Source organism: Ipomoea triloba, chromosome 3, assembly GCF_003576645.1.
Source record: "Ipomoea triloba cultivar NCNSP0323 chromosome 3, ASM357664v1".
Lineage (NCBI taxonomy): Eukaryota > Viridiplantae > Streptophyta > Magnoliopsida > Solanales > Convolvulaceae > Ipomoea > Ipomoea triloba.
Genome location: NC_044918.1, coordinates 24,655,075 through 24,680,292, shown reverse-complemented (window position 1 = coordinate 24,680,292; position 25,218 = coordinate 24,655,075). Strand labels below are relative to the sequence as shown.

At 34.8% G+C, this 25,218-nt stretch overlaps 1 protein-coding gene and 1 long non-coding RNA gene across 2 annotated transcripts; both read right to left on the bottom strand.

Annotated features, from left to right (window-relative positions):
• Positions 1-817: 817 nt before the first annotated feature.
• On the bottom strand, positions 818-1,667 carry LOC116011982. The gene is made up of 2 exons (XR_004097116.1): positions 1,545-1,667; positions 818-1,249 (listed from the first exon to the last, which is right to left on the bottom strand). It is a non-coding gene; the product is annotated as an uncharacterized LOC116011982 (long non-coding RNA).
• Positions 1,668-13,118: 11,451 nt separating this feature from the next.
• On the bottom strand, positions 13,119-24,442 carry LOC116013116 (putative late blight resistance protein homolog R1B-14). The gene is made up of 3 exons (XM_031252772.1): positions 24,254-24,442; positions 14,029-16,365; positions 13,119-13,282 (listed from the first exon to the last, which is right to left on the bottom strand). Exons 1-2 carry the CDS (start codon positions 24,440-24,442, stop codon positions 14,092-14,094), a joined length of 2,463 nt encoding a protein of 820 aa, XP_031108632.1. The 3' UTR covers positions 13,119-13,282; positions 14,029-14,091.
• Between the last annotated feature and the right edge of the window lie 776 nt (positions 24,443-25,218).

Here is a 25,218-nt window from a genome sequence, read left to right as displayed (position 1 = left end):
GACCACCATTTTTTCTACCCATTTTAGGCCTAACTCTCTTTGGCTATTATTAGTATAGTAGATAAATTGTGTTATTTATATTAGTTTCAAAGTAGTTGATGTTTATGTTTATTACTTTGATTTTGAATGTTAAATTGCTGCACAGGTTGGGAAAGTTCATGTGAAGTGTAAATTGTAAAACTGTACAGGTTTGAGTTATAAACGTAAAATAATTTTAATAATAAATAAATAAATAAATATATACACACACACACACATGACGTTGGTTAATAGCTATTAACCAACGTCGTATCCTGCTATTTTTTTTATAAAATAAATACGACGTCTGTTAATAGCTATTAACCGATGTTGTATCCTATTTTTTTTTAAATTTTTATATAAAATAGATACGACATCGGTTTATATAAAATAGATACGACATCGGTTAATAGCTATTAACCGATGTTGTGTCATATTTTTTTTAATTTTTTTTTTATAAAATAGATACGACATCGGTTAGTAGGTATTAGCCAACGCCGTAGATACTATACGATGCCGGTTATATAATCGACATCGTTTCTTTGATGTACTACTTCTAGAGTAACGACGTCGGAAGAAAACCGACGTTAAAAGTATAAAAAAAAAAAACTAACGTTAAAAGACTTATTTGTAGTAGTAAATTATTACATCCAATATTCAATAAACTTAAAAATTAAAAAAAAAAAAGTCATGCATATTCGAACAAATTTTGAAACTTAAATTAAAGAGTACTTATTACATCCAATATTCAATAAACTAAACTTAAAAAAAAAAAAAGAAAAAAAAAAAGCCATGCATATTCAGACAGCAAATTTTGAAACTCTTAAATTATAGAGTACTTATTACATCCCATATTCAATAAACTTAGCATATTCTTACAAACTTTGAAACTTAAATTAAAGAGTACTTATTACATCCAATATTCAATAAACTTTAAAAAAAAAAAAAAAAAGCCATTCATATTCAGAGAACAAATTTTGGAACTCTTTTAAATTAAAGAATACTTATTATTAATATATTAAATTGCAGAAGTTTTCAAATTCTTGGGTAGTGTGCAACATTTAGGGGTCGTTCGTACAACAACAAAGCACTTTTGAATTGCGTTGACGCACGCAGGAGCCCTCAGCATAATACTGATCACGGCAAAAGTCCAGGCAAACTTCCGGGATGATAACCCCGCCGCTAATAGTGCATTGGTCAGAGCAATAAGGTTTGCTGTTTTCATGTACTCCTGATTCACCATACGCACGGACCAACAAATTAATATAATGCAACAATATTACATACATTAAAATTTAATTTATTCATTATATTGTTAAAATGTTTAGTAAATTAATTGTTAAATTAGCTGATATTGTATCTGAAAAAAATTGCTCATCAATTTGTATGTGTTTGTATATATATAACATAAGAATTCTACTACTCCATAATTTTAAAAACTTAATTAAAAAACTGATTAAGAAAGAAAGGCATTTTTATTGAGAAATTTAAAAGATTATAAAAGAAACGAGGGAGAAGATTGATACCGATTCTAGACGCAGCAGAGAGGCCAATGATAGCAGCAAGAAACATTAGAAAACAAACTTTACCAAAACCCATCTTCTTATTGTGACTATTGTAGCCAAGGATTGCGACTATTTATATGTGTCTGTTTGTGTTGTTTGATGTTGCAAATGCATTCTGTCTACATGATTAATTACATTAATTAATTTCCTAAATTTCAGTTTCTCATCACATTGTTCTTTCAGAAGTCAGAACATAGAGGATGTTGCCTTTCAACGTGTCATTTTTCATGATGCAAAATAAGTGTACAATTCTCATTGAAAAAATTTTGTGTGAAATTATCTCACCGATTTTTGTGTGAGATGAGTCGAATCTAGATGCAAATGTAATACATATACTAAAAATAATACGGAGTATCTACTATACTAATAAGAGCCAAAGAAAGTTATGCCTATAATGGGTAGAAAAAATGACAGGTCAAATTATTAAATCAAATGGATGGTTCAGATTGTTTAGATTTATATTTTTCTTTAGATTTCCTAATTTATCTTTAATTGTATGATTATTGTTAAATATTCTCTTTTCCGTTAATATTCCATTAACTTTTAACTTACCTATTAATTTCTATAAGTAAGGTCTAAGTTCGAACCTAATCCCAATCAATTTTGGCATAATTGTTGAACATATACTACGAATATGTTAGAGTATATTATTCAAAAGTAAGTACCACTCTATTACTCTTATTAAATTAAATAAATTATTAGTTACAACAAAAAAATATATGCATTTCTTTAATTTATAATTCGATGTCTACAATGCCTTTATTCAAAAAAAATTTATTCAATCATTATCAAAAAATTTAAAAAGAGATATAATTTCATTAGTTATATTGTCCATATTTTCTACAATGCAAAGATTTCTTATCTTCAAATTTATTAATTAATTATATTAACTATATTGTTCCTTGTTTTCTTTTTACACTTTCTTGTAATTAAATATCAAAGTTATACTAAAACATTAATGTTACTCCGCATATATTTATTTACCAAGTATTATATATGTTAATAACATGAAAAAAACATTAAAAAAAACAGTTTGAAATCAATCATATTAACTACTTAGGGATGATTTGTTAACAAAGAAGACATTCAAATAACCCAATAAATTTATTTAAAACTCATTATTAAAAATGTCAATGTAGGGCAATAGAACATTTTGACAGACTTAATGCATTGAAAAAAGATGCTGAGACTACAACATTCTTGGAATCAATCTTTCAAATTCAGAAAAAGAAGAAATTTGAAAAATAAGTACCGTTGTAGCATTCATTAATCTTGTATGTAAAATACATATTGTGCATTCTTTAAATATATTAGAACTAAGATCTTAGTCATATATGCAAACACAACGATACAAATCTACAACTTCCTACATCATAATCTCATTGCATGACACTACCCTCTATACTACTACAATAATACAATTGCACATGACACATTACCATACCAAACCAATACCAATACCAATAAAGACAATCACAATGCTACCTGAAAGAGAATTAAAAAGACTTAGAAAAATTCAAACGAAAAAGTATTATTCCGTATTTATTTATATTATCATTTTTAGACTAAGTATTTAGATTAGCATTTTTTACAAAATTGTAAACATTTATTGTAACACCCCAATTTTCACATCTTGGATTTATTACAAAATTCCTAATAATACAATACATTGCGGAAACATCTAACCAGCAGAAAACTGGGTGTTACCGCCACGTTTAGGTATCTCTCCTATACCCAAACGCTAAGGCTAAACTTACAACCTCAAATAACCATGTCAACATACAAATGTACGTGTGGAAATAATTCTTCCAAGGTGTCTATTCTAGGATAGGGTAGTTCTCAACCTCGACTTCCATCCTATTCAGAGCTCATCGAGCTTTAGGAGCCCATACTAGACAACATCTGTAAACACATCGAAGTGTAGTTAGCGCGACGGCTAAGTAAGGAAATCCATTGTCACTCAAAAGTAAACAAAGGTTTCGAAAGACATAATTCTCAGAAAACTGTAGCTTTTCCCATAAGTTGAAAATCTACCTGTAACCAGATTATCAATAAAGAAAGTACAGCAGTGTATACGAGTTAAATCATGTAAAGTTTTCTCAGTTAAATACAATGGCATAACTGCCGCTCAAATCATTTTCATGTCCTTTCAGACAAGTTTGCAAAACTTTCATATCATTTTCATGTCCTTTCAGACAAGTTTGCAAAACTTTCATTTCCTTTTCATGTCCTTTCAGACAAGTTTGCAAAACTTTCATTTCCGAGAATTTCCATCATTTAACTCAAAATAGAGAGTTCGATAACACACTTTACTGTTCAAAAAAAATTCGTGACTTTTATTCTTCAATCTAGTTATGGAGTAACTAGATTTTTCATAGTTAGTAAAATTACTTAGTTTTTCTCTGGATAAGTGTAAGGTGATCTTAGAATGTTTTCAAGAACCTCGGGCCGCGGCACTCATGCCTCCCGCAGGTCAAACATCTCAATAACTTCGGGGCCCCGACTCACAAGCCTCCCGCGAAGTTAAACATCTCAATAACTTTGGGACCCCGGCTCATAAGCCTCCCGCAAAGTCAAACATTTCACTAACTTACGGGCCCCGGCTCAAAAGCTTCCCAAGAAGTCAAACATTTCAATAACTTTCGGGCCACGGCTCCCGCAGGCCTCCCGTAAAGTCAAACATCTCACTAACTTCCGGGCCCTGGCTCTCAAGCCTCCCAAGAAGTCAAACATTTCAATAACTTTCGGGCCACGGATCCCGCAGGCCTCCCGTAAAGTCAAACATCTCACTAACTTCCGGGCCCCGGCTCTCAAGCCTCCCAAGAAGTCAAACATATCAATAACTTTCGGGCCACGGCTCCCGCAGACCTCCCGTAAACTCAAACATTTCACTAACTTCCGGGCCCCGGCTCTCAAGCCTCCCAAGAAGTCAAACATATCAATAACTTTCGGGCCACGGCTCCCGCAGGCCTCCCGTAAAGTCAAACATTACACTAGCTTCCGGGCCCCGGCTCACAAGCCTCCTAAGAAGTTAGTGTCTGCAACAACATTATCCAGAAACTAGGGTTTTCAAAACATTCTTACATCCTTGAGTTTAATTAGTATATTCGTGTGATGACTCACACGATCATTCTTACCCAAATGTGTATCCAAAATACACATATTTTGTTAATGATTTTTCACCATGAAAATCCAAGTGACAAGAGTCACATTTATTTCTTAAAAACACAATTTTTTTCCAAGTTAATGAACATAGCTTATAAAAATAATATTTGAGCTTTCAAAAATTGACTCGGTTGCCCGTAGGCCTTCCAAACATCATAACACTCGGGAACAAAAACATCGGGGAAAAGTTCGGTCGAAAAGAGTCCGCGTCGCGCGGACTCGCGGTTGTCCGCAGCAGCGGACGCGTGCGTCCGAGCTGCGTCCGCTGGTTCGGCAAATGGCGCCGAAACTGGGCGCCCATGGACGCGCAGCGGACGCGCGTCCGTGTCCGCGTCCGGTCTCTCGGCCGTGACGCCGAAACTCCTGGGCGTCGATGGACGCGCGTTGGACGCGCGTCCAAGGCCGCGTCCACCCGATTCTGCCACTTCGGGCAGCAAAAACGGGGTTGTAACGTCCCGATTTTCGACTATTTTCACAAGTATAAGCCTATATGGATGTAAACACAACATATTCATGCATAAATCAACCATGAACATGCATACAAAAATTATCAAAAAATCAAAGTGTAGTCTTTTAAGCCAACTTGTAGATCTATAAACTTGACACATAAATTTCACATAAAATTCCTAGTCACATAATCTCCTTGCATTTGATCACCTTCAAGTGACTAAACCAACTTAAGGGATTCCTTACCTCCCAAGTAGATTTTTAAAACCGTAGAAAGATGGTGATCTTCTTCCTCCAAACTTTTCACCGAAGATCCTAAACAAAAATCACCGTAATAACGACATTTTCATGAACTCTTAGCTTAAACTTAAGTTCTAGGAAGGATTTAACCGAACAAAAACCAAAGTTTTTACCTATAATAGAGCACTTGAGTTGAAGAGATGGTTAGGGAGTCCTTGGATCACAATGTAGAAGACTAAGATTTTTCTTCCTCTTCTTTTCCTTCTAATATTTTCGAAAATATGGGAGATGAGAGAGATGATGATGGAGAGTTTAGCTTGTAGCTTAAGGGATCAAGTATACCATGCCATACCTCTTATGACACTTCATTAATTAAATTTACTATGTGGTATTTAAGGGTGCCACATGTCAACTCCCCATAGTAGCTCTTGAAGAGTAAAACTTATTTTGCTAGTTTGGGATTAAATCAGATAAAAGTTCGGAGGATTATAACTTAATTCGGGAAAATTCTAACACCAAAATTATCGTAAAAATAATCCCGTCAATAACCACTAAAATTGGGAATTTTTCGGTATCTCGCGAAATACAGGTACGAAGGTCCGTAACAATTTCACTCTTACAGTCCGTTTAAATTCTCACTTGAACTGAGTAGGAAGTTCACGCTTAATCGTACCATACTCAATAATCCATTTTCTAGGAAAATTCGAACTGTATATAAATCCTTAAAAAATTTTCGGTTCATGACCGGTACGTAGATCGCAGCTTTTTAATAATTAGCCTCACTTATAAAAATCCTTCTGAAGTACCGAGAGGTCATCTCATAAATTTCATAGCCTAAAAATATTTTTCGAACCATAAACTTATCGGAATAGACGAGGGGTTACATTTATTTTAGTGACAATTATAATCAATCTCTAATATATTATCTTGCATTCATAAACTTTGAATTACCGATTTAAATAAACAAATTCAATATTCAATTACATATGCATGAATATCTCTTATATAATCTTGCATTGGATATACTTTGAAATACTTATTTAATAATAAACATTGTGCATCATCTCATTTAATAAAGTGTTTGTTATGAAAATGTAATACTTTTGAAATAAAATGTAACAACTTTTGAAGAAAAATGTAATACTTTGAAATTTTGAATTAAAAGTATTATATTTTTTCCCTCAAAAGTAATATATTTTTCAGTATAATTATTACAAATTTATCATAACCTGATTGACCTTTTCATAAACAAGAATCCGTAAAACGATTTCACACAAGTTTTTGTAGGCTTATTACAAAATCACAAATTTTCATATTTATAAAACATTAGTATTCAGCCAAATAAAGTTAGTTAAAATTTATTCAGCCAAACATTAGGTATTTATCACAAAATGAAATGATTTCACCAACCAAAGCCAGCAACTGCCCCACCCCAAAGCTGCCATCCCTTATCTTCATCTCCTCTTTCTTAAATTATTTCCCCCCAAAAAAGACTAAGCCTTCCTCCCCTTTTTCTTCTTATCACGTGAAAGGCTACCCCAAAACAAGAATATTATACTTGGCTCAAGAAATCACTTATATTATTATTATTATTATTATTACTATTACTATTACTATTACTATTACTATTATATACACATAGAGGATTCAGTTCGCGTGCGGTTGATCTTCTCAGGTGCGATTGTGCAGTAATAGGAGAGCCATTGATCTTGTCAAGATCAATGTCTAGGATTAATAACACTAAAAAAAAACGCGGTGGAAATTTAGTCATTTTTCATATGTGGCAAACTTAAGGTGCGTAATGTTTATGCTTAAGTTGCTTAGTTCTTGTGCTTAAGGTGCGTCGTGTTTCTTTTTCAAAGGGGACTCCTTGTCCACCACCCTTCTCAATGTTTATCTAAGGGGTCTGTGTCACGGGTAGCTCAGACCCTCAAGAACAAAACATTTGAACTAAGGGGTCTGCCAGACCCCTAGCTAGCTTAGACCCTCAATAACAAATTAAAACTTTTGAACAAAACTTAAGGTGATGCGTCATTTTAACACTTAAGGTGCATCATTTTAACACTTAAGATGCGTTGTTCTGACACTTAAGGTGCGCCATTGTTATAAACTGAAGATGCGCGATGTTAATACTTAAGGTGTGGCATTGGTGCATTGTTCTAACACTTAAGGTGTGTGTTTCTATCACTGTGCCATTTTTAGCTTATGCTTCATTCGCCCATACAAGCGTTTTTTTTCATTGATTTGAGTTGTTGATCTAGATTTGATCAACGTCACATATGTAACCACATAACCACACCTAGGAGCATAACCGTCTCAGATGGTGTTTGGCGGGTTTTGAGTAAAAGCATCGACTCTCACTAAAATGCACACACTTGTTTGCGATTTTGCACACACTAATGATAGGTGATATGCATACTAGAAAACGATAGGTGATATGCATACTAGAAAACGTATACCAAAATGAATGATAGTACGCCGCATACAGTGTAGATAGGGTCGTATGGCTTCACAGCTCCACGACATTGGGGATGCTCAGTGAAATGCACACACCAATTAGCATGTTTGCACACACTTATGGCCCATGGGAAATCATCACTTATGGGGATCAAACCCATAAGTTTATAATTAGTATGTATGTATGTATGTGTGTGTGTGTTATAATTCTAAAAATATGAATAATAACTAAGAGAATTATACTTAGAAATCAATTAAAAATGTAATTTTTTAATTTTTTATGAGTAAGTTTAAAATCTAATCAGACGCATTTCCTTATATGATTGTATAATATATTGTATATACACATAATATTTATTAATATGTATATAGACAAATTCTATAATATAATTTTATTATTAATTATACGTTATATTGATAGATTTATAATTAAAAAAAATTACATTTAGAAATTAAAAAAATTATGATTTAAATTTTTTATGATTAATATAGTGAATAAGTATATGTATGTATGTATTTAAAAATATTTCTAAATATTTATGAATACATATTTTGTTAATTTTTTAATTTAATTTGCTTAATTATATTTCATAATTTACTAATTATAATTTAATGAAATTGCCACAAATATTGTGATGGAAGAAATATTTGTTATATTAATTATTTTAATTATAATTACCAAATATTGTGAAAATTACCATAATAATTTCATCAAATATATTAATTATAATATTTGTTCTCTTCCAATATTGAAATATATTACCACAAAATTGCCATAATAATTAATGAAATTGCCACGATGCTTTGATGTTCAATGCCAACTTTGTAATGGTTTTGGCTACACGGCACCCAATTGTGTTCTGCGCTTTGAAAAACGGTGTCTCATTTGTTTTAGTTTCGGTCACGTGACAACCAATTGTGTTTGGCGTCGTTCAAGGACTTCGGATCCTCAAGCAAATTTGGTGTTTCAGAACGGTTTGGGTGTCTCATCAAATTCTCATACTTGGTTACCGGACACCAAAGCTACACATCATGCAACTCTGGACATAGCTGCCCTTTCTACCTTTAAGAAGTACACTAGTAATGACACTTTACGTGTCGGTGATGGTATGGGCCTGTCTATTATTAGTCGTGTTAGTCATGCTACTTTTGATAACCCATCTAGGTCTCTTAAGTTATATAATATTCTCCATGTTCCTGATTTGTTAACATCTTTACTGTCTGTTCAAAAGTTTGCATCAGATAATAAAGTGTTTTTTGAGTTTCACCCCTCCTTTTTTGTTGTAAAGGATATCACCACCAAGGAAATCCTTCTGCAGGGTAGTAGCTCTGGGGCTCTATACTCTTCCTACTCCAGTTTCCTCTCCTTCTGCCTTTCTGTCAGCTTGTGCTTCTACGTTAGTTTGGCATAACCGACTAGGTCATCCTAATCATCGTGTCCTTAGTCGCGTTCTTCAGTCGTGTTCGGTTAGTGGCTCTAGGAATAATATTCATGATAGTTCTAGTTTGTGTAATGCGTGTCAATTGGGAAAATCTGCGCGTTTTCTCTTATCACGTGTTGAGTCGTCTAGTTTGAATATTCTTGATTTAGTATACATTGGTATTTGGGGTCCAGCTCCTTTATTATCTATAAATGGCTATCATTATTTTGTCATTTTTGTTGATGATTACTCTCGCTACACTTGGTTCTTTCCGATGAAACTGAAATCTGATCTCTATGCTATTTTTGATAGGTTTCGTACCCTTGTTGAGAGATCCTTTAATAAAAAAATAAAATCCATTCAGTCTGATTTGGGAGCTGAATACAAAAAGCTACATCAATCTTTTGTTCAGTTAGGGATCCATCATAGGCAATCATGTGCGTATACTCATGAAAAGAATGGTCGTGTTGAGAGGAAGCACAGACATATAGTTGAAACTGGTCTAGCACTCATGGCCCATGCCTTCGTTCCATCTAAGTTTTGGGATTATGCGTTTGAGACTGCGGTATATTTAATCAATAAAATGACATCCTCTGTTTTAAATAACTCCAGTCCTATCTTATGTTGCACAAATCTCCTCCTTCCTATTCCTTTCTTCGTGTCTTTGACAATATACATATTTGTAATGTGATACGCCATTGGTTCATAGTAACGACATTCGTTTCTTTTAATTAAAAACACGAAACCATATTACACCATGATCGACCATATAATGATTGTAACATATCAAGAATCTAATACCTCCTTATATGAGTAGAATATGATGGCAAATTATTCTGTGAATTTAGGTCTAAAAATACACAATTTACTTTCTGAATGTCCAAAATTTATATACTGAATTTTCACAATTCAAATTGTGAACATTTAATGTGTAAATTATGAACATCTAGTATGTAAATTGTGTATTTTAGATCCGAGTCCGCATTGCAAGGTGAGCTCGGTCCATAATATAACTGCTAGAATATTATACCATCTACTTGGGCATGATTTTCACCCTACTCCTTCATTAACCCGGTTTATAGTGACAAAAACCATCAAAGGCCCGATCCATTAATTAAAAATCATAAAAAAAAAAAAAACAAATAACAATTGCGTCACTTAGACATAATAGCAATAAAATTACAAATGAATTTCAAGTATGTTATAATGCTATATGACCAATATCAATAAAGAATTAAGCTAGCATATCCAAAGGCATTGTCATAAAACTAATAACTGGGTGTTTGTTTCAAACATTAAATTAAAATTAGAATAGTAGTTGTAATAAATATAATAACATTTATCAAATAATAAGATAGTAAGGTACAAAAGTGTCCAATCAAATGGGACCTAAGTGTATATCACTAGACCTTTTTATGAGTTTCTTGAAATTTATAAATTTTCATACCATAAATAATTATTTGTTTGAATTTGTGATTTTTTTGAATTGATTTATTTATTTTAAATTTTCGTTAATCTTTTTCAATATAACCATCATAATTGTGTTGGAAAAATATATATTAATTTTCATGCAAGCCGCATATTTTTGCAAGTATAATTAACAACAGTTTTAATACTTTAAAATCACAATTATTAGGTTAAGCACCTTGTGTTCAAATAGCACTTAGGGAGGTCATGCAAATATTATTATTATTATTCAGATCAAAGCAAGAAATCGTTAAAATGGATGCAAATATGCATTAATTGAAACATATATAATGCTTTGAATATTAACTTTTCCCTTTCATTTAAACGTTACCTCCCCTCCATCTTATTGGATGGTCAAGGTTAGAACTACAAGGTACTAGGTACTTTACTATTCTAAAGTTGACGATCGTGATTGATGAGGGTTTGGACCCATAGAAATAAATCCCTTTACCACCCATAACATATATTAAAATCATTTGTTCAGATTGATGAGGGTGGTTTGCAAGGGTTTGGACCCTCAGGAGTCGGTCTCTTCATCACGCCATATCTCATATCAAAATCATTTGAAATTGATGAGGGTGGTTCGCGAGGGTTTGGACCCTCAGGAGCCGGTCTCTTCATCACGCCATATCTCATATCAAAATCATTTGAAATTGATGAGGGTGGTTCGCGAGGGTTTGGACCCTCAGGAGCCGGTCTCTTCATCACGCCATATCTCATATTAAAATCATTTGAAATTGATGAGGGTGGTTCGCGAGGGTTTGGACCCTCGGGAGCCGGTCTCTTCATCACGCCATATCTCATATCAAAATCATTTGAAATTGATGAGGGTGGTTCGCGAGGGTTTGGACCCTCGGGAGCCGGTCTCTTCATCACGCCATATCTCATATCAAAATCATTTGAAATTGATGAGGGTGGTTCGCGAGGGTTTGGACCCTCAGGAGCTGGTCTCTTCATCACGCCATATCTCAATCTCTCATATCAAAATCATTTGAAATTGATGAGGGTGGTTTGCGAGGGTTTGGACCCTCAGGAGCCGGTCTCTTCATCACGCCATATCTCATATCAAAATCATTTGAAATTGATGAGGGTGGTTCGCGAGGGTTTGGACCCTCGGCTAGCCGGTCTCTTTATCACGCCATATCTCATATTAAAATCATTTGAAATTGATGAGGGTGGTTCGCGAGGGTTTGGACCCTCGGGAGCTGGTCTCTTCATCACGCCATATCTCATATCAAAATCATTTGAAATTGATGAGGGTGGTTCGCGAGGGTTTGGACCCTCAGGAGCCGGTCTCTTCATCACGCCATATCTCATATAAAAATGATTATGATTTGTGGGTGATGACGAAATAAGTACAAATAGAAGAGAGATTGTAGACAGATGAAGTTGATATTCGGACTTCATTCTTTAAAATCAAGAGGTAGATATTTTTATATATGGTGAGTTTTTAAAAATATAACGGAAACAAATTTTAGCTCTTGTAGTTATAAGCAACAAAATGTTCTCCTATATATACACGCGCGCACACACAATAATTCTACACTCACAGCACGTTAATAGTGTTGAAACGAAAATATGGTCATTTAATTAATTGTATGGATCTGAAAAGATTACTTTCTACTATATAACTATATCGAGTATTGCTGTATATAGTAATTATAGTTGATATTAATGAAATTGGAATCAAATATTAAATATTACTAGATATGTATGATTCTAAGACAGTTGTCACAACATCTTTTTAGGACATAAGTATTGTTGTATATAGTAATTATAGTTCATATTATTGCTGTATATAGTAATTATAGTTGATATTAATGAAATTGGAATCAAATATTAAATATTACTACATATGTATGATTCTAAGACAGTTGTCACAACATCTTTTTAGGGCATAAGTATTGTTGTATATAGTGATTATAGTTGATATTAATGAAATTGGAATCAAATATTACTAGATATGTATGATTCTAAGACAGTTGTATATATGTTCATACTTTCTCGGTACAAAGAGCCAATACTCTCAATGGGAATCGAATCTGTGACCTCTCACTTGGGAGGGTCACAGCTGTGCCGCTTGACCACAAGGTCATAGAACTTATTTTATGAAAGGAAAATAACCAACTTTATTAAATCAAAAGTTCAATACATGAAGGCAAAGAAGAAATCCAAATAGATGGACCAGTTTGAGAACGAGCAGCTCTAGCAACCGCATGAGCCAACCTATTCACTGGTCGGGATATGAATTTAATGGACACTTCATCAAAGTGTCTTTGATAAACTCTGCAATCCTCAATCACACAACCTGCAAATGAAATATCCACTGAATTCCCATTAATTGAGTTGCATACTGACTGACAATCTGAAAGGAGAAGAATCTTCGTGTGGTGTTTATCCCTTGCCCAAGAAAGTGCTTCCTTGATGGCCATAGCTTCCGCCAAATGAGCATCGTTTAAACTTCTAATTTTTCCATTCTTGGCACCAAGAAAAACACCATCTCTGTCAAGAATAACCACCCCAAATTACTAATATTCGGAGGCACTTTCAAACCCCAAACCCTATTCCATGCAATATTTGTATGCCACACATTCTCATGCAGAGCATGCATCATACGATACCCCTCTTTAACTGAATAAATGCCTCTTTAAAAGAATATAAATGTTATTCCTAATTGTAAAAAACAATGAATATAATAAGCATCGTATCTCATTGTTTGATTTTTTATTGTTTAATTCAAAACAAACTAATATAATGAAAATAAATAACACAACCGTTATTGTCTAGCTTAGCTTTTCGCTATTCATGATCAGAAGACCATAGAAACTATCCCTATTCCGATTTCCGAGTCATCCCAGGGTGAGCATGGTATATAGAGTACACAATCAGAGGAAAAAGGAACCAGTTATAACAATCTATACAAAAACTAAGTATATGCCAAAAGAATAGGCTAGAATAAAACTAAACATAACTGAAATAAAACTAAGGCTCAATATGTTGCACCTAAATATCCTAAATTAAAAATGGTCAACTCATCTTAATTCAACTTGTGGCCATACAGTAAATTTTCTCTCTAAAAATACTCAAAATAATGACAATACCATATGCTATCCTTATAATATCTTAATTTGTTAGAAGCAAAAAATTATGAAATTTATATTTACTAAATTATATAATATATACCATTAAATCCTTGACTATAGCCAACGTAACTACTATGAAGTGTGATAATACCTCTATTACCATACCAAATGAATGCTGAGAAGAGGTTGAATCCATTGATTTTCACAGTTGTTTTGCCATCCCATTGCTCACGAATCTTTCTTGCAGAAAATGAGTGATGAGAAGAGGTTAAATCCATTGATTTTGACCGTTGTTTTACCATGCCTTTGCTCACCAATCTTTCTTGCAGAATCAGCAGCACTTTCACTCACGTGAAACAAATCCATCACTTTAAGGCTGTGTACATTGGCAAAACCAAATGGGATATTTTCTAAAAAAATGCAGTTCCTGAGAACTAGGCTTTCTAAAACTGGAAAACTTTCTTCCACAGCAGTCCAAGTTCGTAGGTTCATCCTTCCAATGCGTAAATACTGGAGTTGTTTGAAAATAACATCACTGCTTAGATCCCAACGTTGCCCACAGAACGCATTGTCATCCAACTTGAGCACCTCAAGTTCCTCCAGTGATCCTAGTATGGTCATGTCATTCCATTGAAACAATGTACCAGATAAGATCAACTTTCTTAGCTTACTTGCAAACTTATTCAACATTGGAAGCTTTAACACTTTCTCGGAGTTGCCATGAAGCTTCAAGTTATCGAGGCAGAGCATTTGAAGATTGTTGAACATGCAAACGTCTTGCTTTTCCTCGAGAAGATCCGATAAATCTCCACGAACACCCAAAATTTGGAGATTAGGGATCTTTTCGAAAATCTCATTTGTGCAACTTTCTGGTGATATGGTAGAAAGTGTGTGAATATTTGTTCCTCCAAAGCTATTTTTGGCTGTTTTCGGAGGAGGGGGCAATTGTGTAGAGGTGTTGGTGTGCACATGCCTTAGATTTCTCATGTTCCATATGCCTCCATTAATGTGTAGCGTCCCTTTTGTGGTTTTGATCACTAAAGTCTCCAATTCACGAAGATTTTTGAATGACTTGGGGAGGGAATCAATATCTCCTGTAATAGCAAGATATCTGAGAAGAAATAGGCCATAGAGCTCATTTGGCAGCGAGCTAAATTTAAGGGATTCAATATTCAACACCTTAAGAAGTGGAAAGGTGTTTGGGATGGTTGCCAATTGCTTGGGGGTCAAATGAATCTCACTCTTTTGTGAGGAGGACAATAACAAAGAATGAACATGTTCATCACCAGATGGAAGTGGACTCCTCCTTTTGTTGTAGCAACTGAGGTATAAACGAGCTGAATTGTTTTCTGCATCAAATATGTCCATAGTAGAGGAGTGGATGAAACAAAGACGACGACTTAAAGAAATATTCTCATTTAATCTTCGTCCCTCATCCAGTACTTTGAATAAATCTGTCCATGTAGCTTTAATTTTGAAGGATTCATGCAATGTGTCATGAATATTACACATTTGGATTTGACCATCTGCTCCTCGTTTTGTCACCCTCACAAGATTCCTATCAATAAGATCATTTAAATATTTCTGAGCTTCGACTTCAACATCTAAAGGATATCCCCACTCATCTATTGTTGGAATGAATTCTTCAGCAATCCACAGCGGAATTAACTTCCAAGCCGCAATCTCATATCCTATTGGAAAAAATGCAAAATATAGCAAGCAGTTTTTCAACATCACATGAGGCAAATGCTCGTAACTCAACCATACTAGCTCTTGGATGCTTGGGCCATCTGACCAAATATTTAAAAGTGGAGGATATTCAGCAACTCGTTGCCAGTCATCAATACTCCTACATTTACGTAGGATGCCAGATACCAATAGTAGACCAAGTGGTAACCCATTGCAATGTTTTGCTATTCTTTTCCCGAGATCTTGTAATAATGGGTCACTGTATCCCCCCTTTGCACCAAAAACATTGTTTTTTATTACCAACCAACCATCATCATTGCTTAACCCTCCTAAAATATGAGATTTCCTGGTAGAATCAACTACATTGCTATATCGAGTGGTCACCAACACTTTACTTCCATTCAGATTTTCAGGGAATGCAGCTTTTAAAGAATTCCAGTCTTTTTCTTGCCTTACATCATCCAATACAATGAAGTATTTCTGATTCTCTAATGTTTCCTTTATTTTAGCTTCCAACTGGTCTTCTGATATCATACTAAAGTCTTCTGTGGGCTTGGAAATTTGATGTAGAATGTCAATGAAATTTTTCTTTCTATGAAAGCCCTGTGAAACATGAACCCAAATGCAATGGGTGAAAATTTTCCTGATTTCTGGGTCTTCAAAAATCTCTAAGGCAAATGTAGTTTTTCCAATCCCAGCAGTCCCCACAATTGGAATGACAAAATCATTTGATGCTTCCAAACGAACTTTTATGTTTTCCAAATCATCGTCAAAGCCAATTATATTATTTTCATGTTGTACCGCTACCTGAGTCTGAAAGATTAAAGAAAAATCATTAAAATGTTGTGGTGGGGACTGGGGTGGGGTTTAGGTTTTCTGCACTCTCCAAATGTTGTGACTCTAATTGTACTTTTGAACATTGATAGATGCAATATATACCATATGGCAAAAACTTATGTGAGACCGTCTCACCATGAGACGGGTCGGGTCAAGATGCCAATGTAACACTTATATGCACAAATGCCATACTTATATGCTCAAATGTAATACTAATCAGGAATAAAATTTTTGTTACTGGTAAATGTAATACTTTTAAGGAAAAATACAATACTTTTACATTACGATTTAAAAGTATTACATTTTTCCTCAAAAGTATTATATTTGCCCTTATAAGTGAGAGGCACTTGTCAACATTACTTATTATGAAAAATGTATTACTTTTAATGAAAAATACGATACTTTTACATTACGATTTAAAAGTATTACATATTTCCTCAAAAGTATTATATTTGTCCTTATAAGTGAGAGGCACTTGTCAACATTACTTACTATGAAAAATGTATTACTTTTAATGAAAAATACGATACTTTTACATTACGATTTAAAAGTATTACATATTTCCTCAAAAGTATTATATTTGTCCTTATAAGTGAGAGGCACTTGTCAACATTACTTACTATGAAAAATGTATTACTTTTAATGAAAAATACGATACTTTTACATTACGATTTAAAAGTATTACATTTACCAGTAACAAAAATTTTATTCCTGATTAGTATTACATTTGAGCATATAAGTGTGAGATTTGCACATATAAGTATGACATTTGCATGGTGCTTTGACCCGACCCGACCCGTCTCACGAATAAGGATCAGTGAGACGGTCTCACACAAGTGTGACCCATACCATATATATTTAATTTTAACGTAACTGGCTAGCTATTCAAGAAATGTGACTAACTTATTTTTACTAAAGAAATGAAAACATATTATTTGATTGAAAACAAATAACAAAAAATTTATTGTTTATTGAAAAGATCATTTAAGATAAGCATATATATATATATAGCTTCTTGCTAAGTTTGTATTTAATCATATTTTACCCTATAATTAACCATCATTTTATGTTTACAATGTAGTTATCATGTTCAAAAACACTCTTATTTGCATTGTTTGTTCATTTAGGTATAATTTCTCTTGCTCAAGACAAAAATGATTAATTTTCATAAATTTTGGAAGGATTTAGGGACGATGGGATCATAATTGCACAAAGGAAGAAGAAAGGCCTATATTCGAGCTTTATTTCAGAGATGTACCAAGACTATTTGGCCGCACAAGGGGAGAACAGATCAACCAAAAAGCTACTTTCAAGAAAGGAGTGTTAGAGCATCTACACTAGATAGGTCTCGTCCGTCCGTACAAGTCAGGTAGCCATACAACTCTAGGGAAAGTTTTGACCACTCAAAGTCCAGCCATGATGAGTGCTTAATTATTGTATTACTTTCTTATTTATTATTTGGTCATTTTTTTTGTGTATTATTGCTTTAATTGTGACTAAAATGACCAATTATGTGATAAAGTATGTAGGAGGAATTAATTGAGAGCATTTTTGTGTTCTAAGTTAAAAAGGGCAATTTGGAAAAGAAAAAGAAAGAGAGGAAAAACAGGATGGAAGTCAAAACGGCACCGTTAGTAGTCACGACCGTGAGGACTCTCGTGGAACAAATATCCGCATGCCATTCTTGAAATTGTTATATCATGGACCATGGTCCACAAAGCTTTGTGGACCATTGTCCAAAAAACAACACCGTTTCTTTAAGTAAAGAAACATAACGTTTGCCGTCAAGTCTTAACGGAACTCCGTAAATGAAACTACAGTTCATCTCAAATGATACTGCCTCACATTTGTTTTTATATTATCAAATGAAATTGTAGTTATATCAAAATGAAACTGTAGTTGTGTTGAAAGGAAAGTGAATAACAGTTTCACATATTTGAGTGTATAATGTCGAATTAAACTGTAGTTATATCGAAAACAAATTATAATTGTGTTGAAAAGGAACTGCAGTGTATATATAAAATGAAACTAAATATGTTATTCACACAGAGTTAACGGTGCGGAACGGAGCTGTTTCTACCGTTTTTTTCACTAATCAAAACAACGTCGTTTTGAAGCATGGACTACAATGCATTGTGGATCGCGGTCTAGAGTAAAATTTGCACCATTCTTGCTATCATGCCCTTCGTTATGCATGTGAAGATGTTGGTGACGAAGCTTAATCCACAGCTTAAGTCCAAGGCTATAAATAGAAATTAAAGAGTGGGGAATCATTTTGAGATTTAGGCATTAGATTAGATTTAGGATTTTTAAAATTAGAGTAGATATTAGAATAGACAAATTTCCCTTTCATGTTTCTAGTCTTTAAAAGACTAGTTTGCAAATTACAATTCCAATTTCAATAGAAGTTCTAGCTAGTTTCAAGTTCACCTTCTACTTTTGAAACAAGGATTGAAGACTTTGATTTACAAGTTCATCTTCGAATAGATAAGTAATTATATTCCAATTTTTTTTATTGCAATTTTACCTTTGTTATGATCTAGTATCTTAGGATTGTTATGGGTTATTTGTTTGATCTTGAATCTATCTTTGATCTATTTCCATTTTGATCATGCTTGAATAGTCATCTTTGGATGGAGATGTGAATGTAGATTAGGTTCATGGAAATGTGACTTTGAATTGGTTGATTAGGAGTGATGAGACTTGGCTTTGATGATGTTAATTGATAAGCCTCCGAGATACCCTTAAATCAAGCACATATTAGGGTGTTTTATCACGTCTATAGCATCCTTACATGGTGAATTATACTCATAAATGCTTGAAATCACTAACCGACACACGAAAGCTACTTTTAGCCTAAAGGAGGTGAAACAGGAGCCCCGGGAGCAAAAAGGAACAAAAGTTGAGCTTAAAGAACGAACCAGGCAAGACCGGAGCCCCAGAGGACCCAACAGGATGGCCACACGCGTGTGAGCATGCGTGGAAACAATCCAGTAGCTTCCCACGCACACTCACACGCGTGTGAGCAGGCGTGGAGACTGCATTGCGCAAATTTTGATTAGGGTTGCTTTTTCGGAGACTATTTAAACCCCTTTGATGGATTTTCAGAGGAGGTTCCCAGAAAATTAGTTTTCCCTTTCTTAGTTTTTCCTTTGGAGAACTTTCTCCATTTTTCTTAGTTTTTCATTTCTTAGATTAGATCAATCTCCATTGTAGCAAGACAACAAGCTTGGATTGAAGGTCTACTTCACTCTAGGTGATCTCTATTTCATTTCTATTATATTTAGTTATCTTGTTCTTGGATTAAATTAGCTTTTGCCTTGAATTTCATATCATGAGTGGCTAGTTTAATCTAGGGATTTGGATTGTGTGATTGAATGTTGCTAGTGTGATGATCTTATCTCTATATCTTGGATTTATATGCTTATGTTGTTGGATTATCTATTCTTGTCTATTGATTGTTGTGTTGATGAGATCTTGTTTGGATTTGGCCAATCTAGATGAGAGATTGAACTCTTGACTCTTTCATGTCTTTGATTAGAGTTAGGATTTGAAGCTTGACACAATCATAGTTCCTATGGACTTCTTAAGAATAGTAGGATAGTGTGTAGCTTAAGTGTTTGATAAAATTCCTCTTAGAGCTTTGGATGCTTGAAGGCACTCCTAAGTCAAAGAAGCCTTAGTACACAAAGATGGAAAAGGACTAAGACAACACACTCTTGAATAGCCAACATCCTAGCATTTCCGATCCATTACCTTAGTCACACCACAATGCAACATCCATGAGTACTATCCAATCCCTATCCCTTTTACATATTTACAAATCCCTTTTTACTTCACTACTCTCTTACACTCAAACCAAACTAAATGAACTCCTCTCACTCACAATCCACCCTTCACCACACTTGAATCCTATGCATGACCCAATCAAGTAAACTCCCGAACACTTGACACACCTCCACGTCCCTCCTTCGAGACCGACACTCGGGGAGTCACTGACTTTCCGTTTTAACATACAAATATCTTTTGACATCTCACCACCACGTAAACACCGCAATGTCATTAATCACCATGACCTTTGAGAAAAGGGAAGTTTTTTGGGATGTCAAGACCAAGGTATTTGATGAAATGCTTCTTAGACTCTCATGAGTAATGAGAGTGCTCTTAAGTGTTCTAAGAGTTTGGAATAACAATGAGAAAGGCTCCCTCCTAGTTAAATTACATCTATAATCAAGTCAATTGAATCCCTCTCTAGCTTGATCCCAGTTCGGTTGCATTGCCTAGAGCTAAACCAAGTTCAATCCTATTTCCCTCCACCTTTCTTATTCTTGTTATTCATTTCAATTATTATTTGTTTTGTTACTTAACTTATCCAATCTTTGTCTTTGGCTAGATTTTCATAAGAAGATTTAGTACTCTGTGCTTGAGATCAGAAACATAAGCTCTACATCTATGAGGGTGAGGTAGACTGTGAACACGCATCTAGAAGTGTTTTAAATCTATTGTTTTGGCGCATTTTTAGGGGTATAAATAAGCCTAGACTATTATTTTCATATCATTCTCCATTTCCCCATTCTCTCTCTAATAAGATTTACTTGGGGAGAAATATCTCAACATTTTTCCTTGTAGTTGATCTACATTTGATGAATATTTGAAGTGATTTCCAGCTTGTAATAAAAATTTACTTTCAAATTTCAAGATTGCATTTTCAATTTCTCTTTTGATCAAAGCTAAGTCTACTATGTTTCCTTTACATTTTCTTATACTCAATTGTTATTGCAATGGCTTCCCTTTCTATTTGTGTTTGTGTTTCAATTCAAAGTATGAGGACCTAGATTCATCTAGGGATTTGGATTGAGCTCTCTTGTATGGATACTTGAGTGAATTAATTAAATTGCAATTGGGGATGATATATATGGTGCATAACTAGGGTTCTTGTTGTGAATGTGGTGATTTGTATGGACTTTTGTATAATTAGGGCTCAATTATATAAGAGGATCATGGAGGTGTGCTATCATCATGAGAATGGGAGAACACTAGAGCCGCACCACTCACATTTCGAACTTCACTTTGAGAAAAATTAAACGAGATTGAAAGAAGATGTGAACACTATATGTTTAATAAAATGTACCAATTGGATTAATCACCATGAGAATGAGATCTAATTCCAATTCGAAGTCCAATCACCATGAGAATGGTTGTGGCATCTAGTAACATCTTCCTTGATCTATGTTAATTCATCACATGATCCCTAGCCTAGGAAAACACTATATCATCTAGGCAATAGTGTTTTGATCCAAGCCCCTACTTTTACCTATCACTTGTTAATTACCTTGCTATTTTGCGCTAAACTTAGTGGTACTTGAATGTCTTACAACTCAACTATTTGAACTAGTTAGTTTTCAAACGCTAGATATTTCCGTAATTAGCCACTTACTATTCACTCCCTTTTGGTCCACTTCTATGAGATGATATATGGTGTGAGGATACCATATCTCACACACTAATCGCTCCACTAAAACTCAATTTTCAACAACCCACTGTAGTGATCAAAATAATAGAGGTTCAAGTGTTGTTGAGGGAAAGCTAGGGCCACTAAAGACGTTTGGTAACTAAAAAAATTTGAATTTTCTAGAAAATTTAAAAGGTGGAAAATTATTTCTATATTTGGTGCAATTTCTGATTTAAGAAAGTTCAGGATCACATTTCACGATATCAAGGAAAGTAAATCCTACTTACGAGAATTATTTTTCCCATGTGACTGAGAGAAGTGATTAGTGCCAAAGATGCTCTATTTTGTGGGGTATTTGGGAGGAAGCTTTTGCTATAATTGGATTTCTTTGAGCATATTATATGCTTAGAATAGTTTAATTTAATTACAGTTAAGAATAAGGACTATTTGTGGTTGCATTTGTGCAATATAGGAAAACAATGTCTTTTTAAGTGCACTTCGGTGACAGTTTGGTATTTTGATCATATCATTGGTTAGGCGTATCCAAATGAGATCAGATGATTCAAGTGGCATCGGAATGGAAACTCAAAAGTCTAAAACTTTGATGCAGACCACAAAGTGTAATTTGGATATCTTCAAGGTCAGAATCACGCCACAAGTTACCATGTGATGCAGCTCATGACTCTAATTCAACTTCTACAAGCTGCGTGAAACAGGTTAAAATTTGGGCTATAAATATGATTTTGTTCTCATTTGCAGGGAGACGAGATTTTTACACTTTGTTCAGACTTGTACTTTAGGTTTTAGAGAGATAATATTCCCTAGGGTTCTGGGAAAAACTTGACTCATTGGTATACGGATTCTAGGTGGATTCCAACTATTTGATTGGGGATTTCTTTTGAGATTGAAGATTGTTCTTGAAGCTAAGTTTGTTCATTTCATTCAATTGCAATTTACTTTTGTTTCCAATGCTTCCATTAATTCTTCATTCTAGCTATATAATTGTGACAATGTGTAGCTAATTCTTGAGGAATTAGGATTAGGTTTACTTGTTAGGATGTTAGAATGTTTTGATCGCAACAATTAGAAAGTGACTTGGTGCATTGATTTGAATTCTTGTTGAAAGTGGACTTTGTGGAGACTCTTGTATAGTGACGGTCGCATTATATGAGATGTCTAAGAGGTGTGTAGTCACCAAGAGATTAGGACTACACTATAGTCTACCCATACTCCATTTGCAATAATTCCCACCTTACACCAAGAAGTGGAGCTCGGAACAAGATGCATGTGGACTCCAAGTGTTCGATGAAATGTCTCAAATAGTAGGATTTCTATGAGACTAGAGTTCTACTACTTGATAGGCCAAATAGACCACGAGAGTGGATTGGCAATAGAATTATCTTCCAAGAATCATGATCAAATGCATTACACTACTTCCTATACTTAGGGTCATTCTATTGCATCCAATCAAGGAACTCCTAGTCCTAGTCCCCTCCGCCCACTTACTTGCTTCTTTACAATTACTTGTGCTTTACTTTCACTTGTTACTTTGATAATGCTCTTTGTTTAGTCTTGAGGCGTAGCTTTCTAAGGCTCTTACGCACTTGTGCTTAGCCGTGCATTGTTCAATTCTCATTCTCAATCCTTAGAGAATGACATCCAGGAGAAGCTTCACCTTTCCCAACTTTAATTTCCATCCATCCCACGCAAACTACAAATATAAAGGAGTCACCCCAAATTTAAGCCCCTACTTTTACCTATCACTTGTTAATTACCTTGCTATTCTGCATTAAACTTAGTGGTACTTGAATGTCTTGCAACTCAACTATTTGAACTAGCTTCCAAACACTAAATACTTCCGTGATTAGCCACTTATTACTATTCACTCCCTTTCGGTGGACTTCTCTGAGATGATATCCCTCACACACACACTAATCACTCCACTAAAACTCAACTTTCAAACGTAACCCACTATGGTGATGAAAATAATTGAGGTTCAAGTGTTGTTGAGGGAAAGCTACGACCACTAAAGACGTTTGGTAGCTAGAAAGGTTTGAACTTTCTTGAAAATTTAAAAGGTGGGAAAGTTATTCTCATATTTGGTGTATGTAATTTCTGGTTTAGGAAAGTTCGAGATCACATTTCATGATATCAAGGAAAGTAAATCTTACTTAGATAAGGTAGAATTCTTTTTCCTGGGTGACTGAGAGGATTCATCCCAAATTCAATTCGTTGTTCTATGTTCTATACTAGTATATCCTTGTAAAAACTAGCAAGCATTCAATTCTGGGATTCCGAATGAAAAGATTTTTCATATTATCTACAGATTGATTTAAAAGATTTTGTTTCTGTAATTTTTGAAACATGCAAATAATTTGTGATATGGAAATTTGAGAATAGTTTTTGTGGTACCTGTGGAGGTGGGAGATGAATGTGTTTGTAGTCCTGGAGGTATATGAGGTCTTTTCCATGGTCTCTGTGAATTGTATTCACCTTTGCGCTAATAGACTGGATCTCACTTGTATAGATATTGACCTTTTCACGAAATGGAATCTTATGGAAAGATTTTGGCAAGGAATTTTGTCCATGTTTCGTCTCCATTGAGCAGTGTCTGTTAGTTATGCAAAGGTTGCAGCCTGGGGGTGATCCAGACCTACCTGTCCTGAATCATGCAGAATTCTGGGTGCGGATCCATTCTCTTCCAAATGGATTCAGGTCTGAGATGGTGGTTTCCGCTATAGGGTCATTCCTGGGCACACTGATACATACAGATGAGAAAAATTGGGATGGATCCATTCGGTTGTTCTATCGAGTTCGTGTGGCGATTGATATAACGAAATCCTTGAAGAAGCAGATGAAGTTGAAGAGGGACAACGACACGTGGGCGTTCATTGATTTCCGGTACGAACGCTTACCTACCTTTTGCTTCTTATGTGGGATAATTGGACATGGCGATCGACTTTGCCCTAAGTTTGTTAGTGGATATGATCGTAACTTGGAGAAACCCTATGGGGCGTGGATGCGTGCGGGGTCTAGGCGCACAGCGCCAACATCTGGACAGCGGCGGGTTGCACCTGAAACTGATGCGGAACGGGAAAAGTGGAAATCTCCTGCGATGGAAGCTGTGGAGAGGGGTGCAGCTTCTGAGATTGCTGATAAGGGGAAGGGCGCTGCTACGGGGCCTCAATCTGATGCTCAGCACGCTGATATTCCGACAGTGGAGGTGAGTGTTCAGAAGCGAAGGCGTTCTGATGAAGGGCTGTCAGTCCAGGGCTCTGAGGTAATTGTCATGGACTCTGAGGATAAGGTTTCAAAAACGTTTTGGAGGTGGGTCTTGCTACGCAAGCCCGCCTAGGATTATGAGTCTGTTATCCTGG

Bases quoted from the DNA above. Each gene is read 5' to 3' on its own strand.
- LOC116013116 (XM_031252772.1), bottom strand. From the start codon at position 24,442: ATGGAGACGAAACATGGACAAAATTCCTTGCCAAAATCTTTCCATAAG. The intron at 16,366-24,253 runs GTACCACAAAAA...TTAATCTTTCAG, and splicing joins TTCATCTCCCACCTCCACAG to ACTCAGGTAGCGGTACAACA.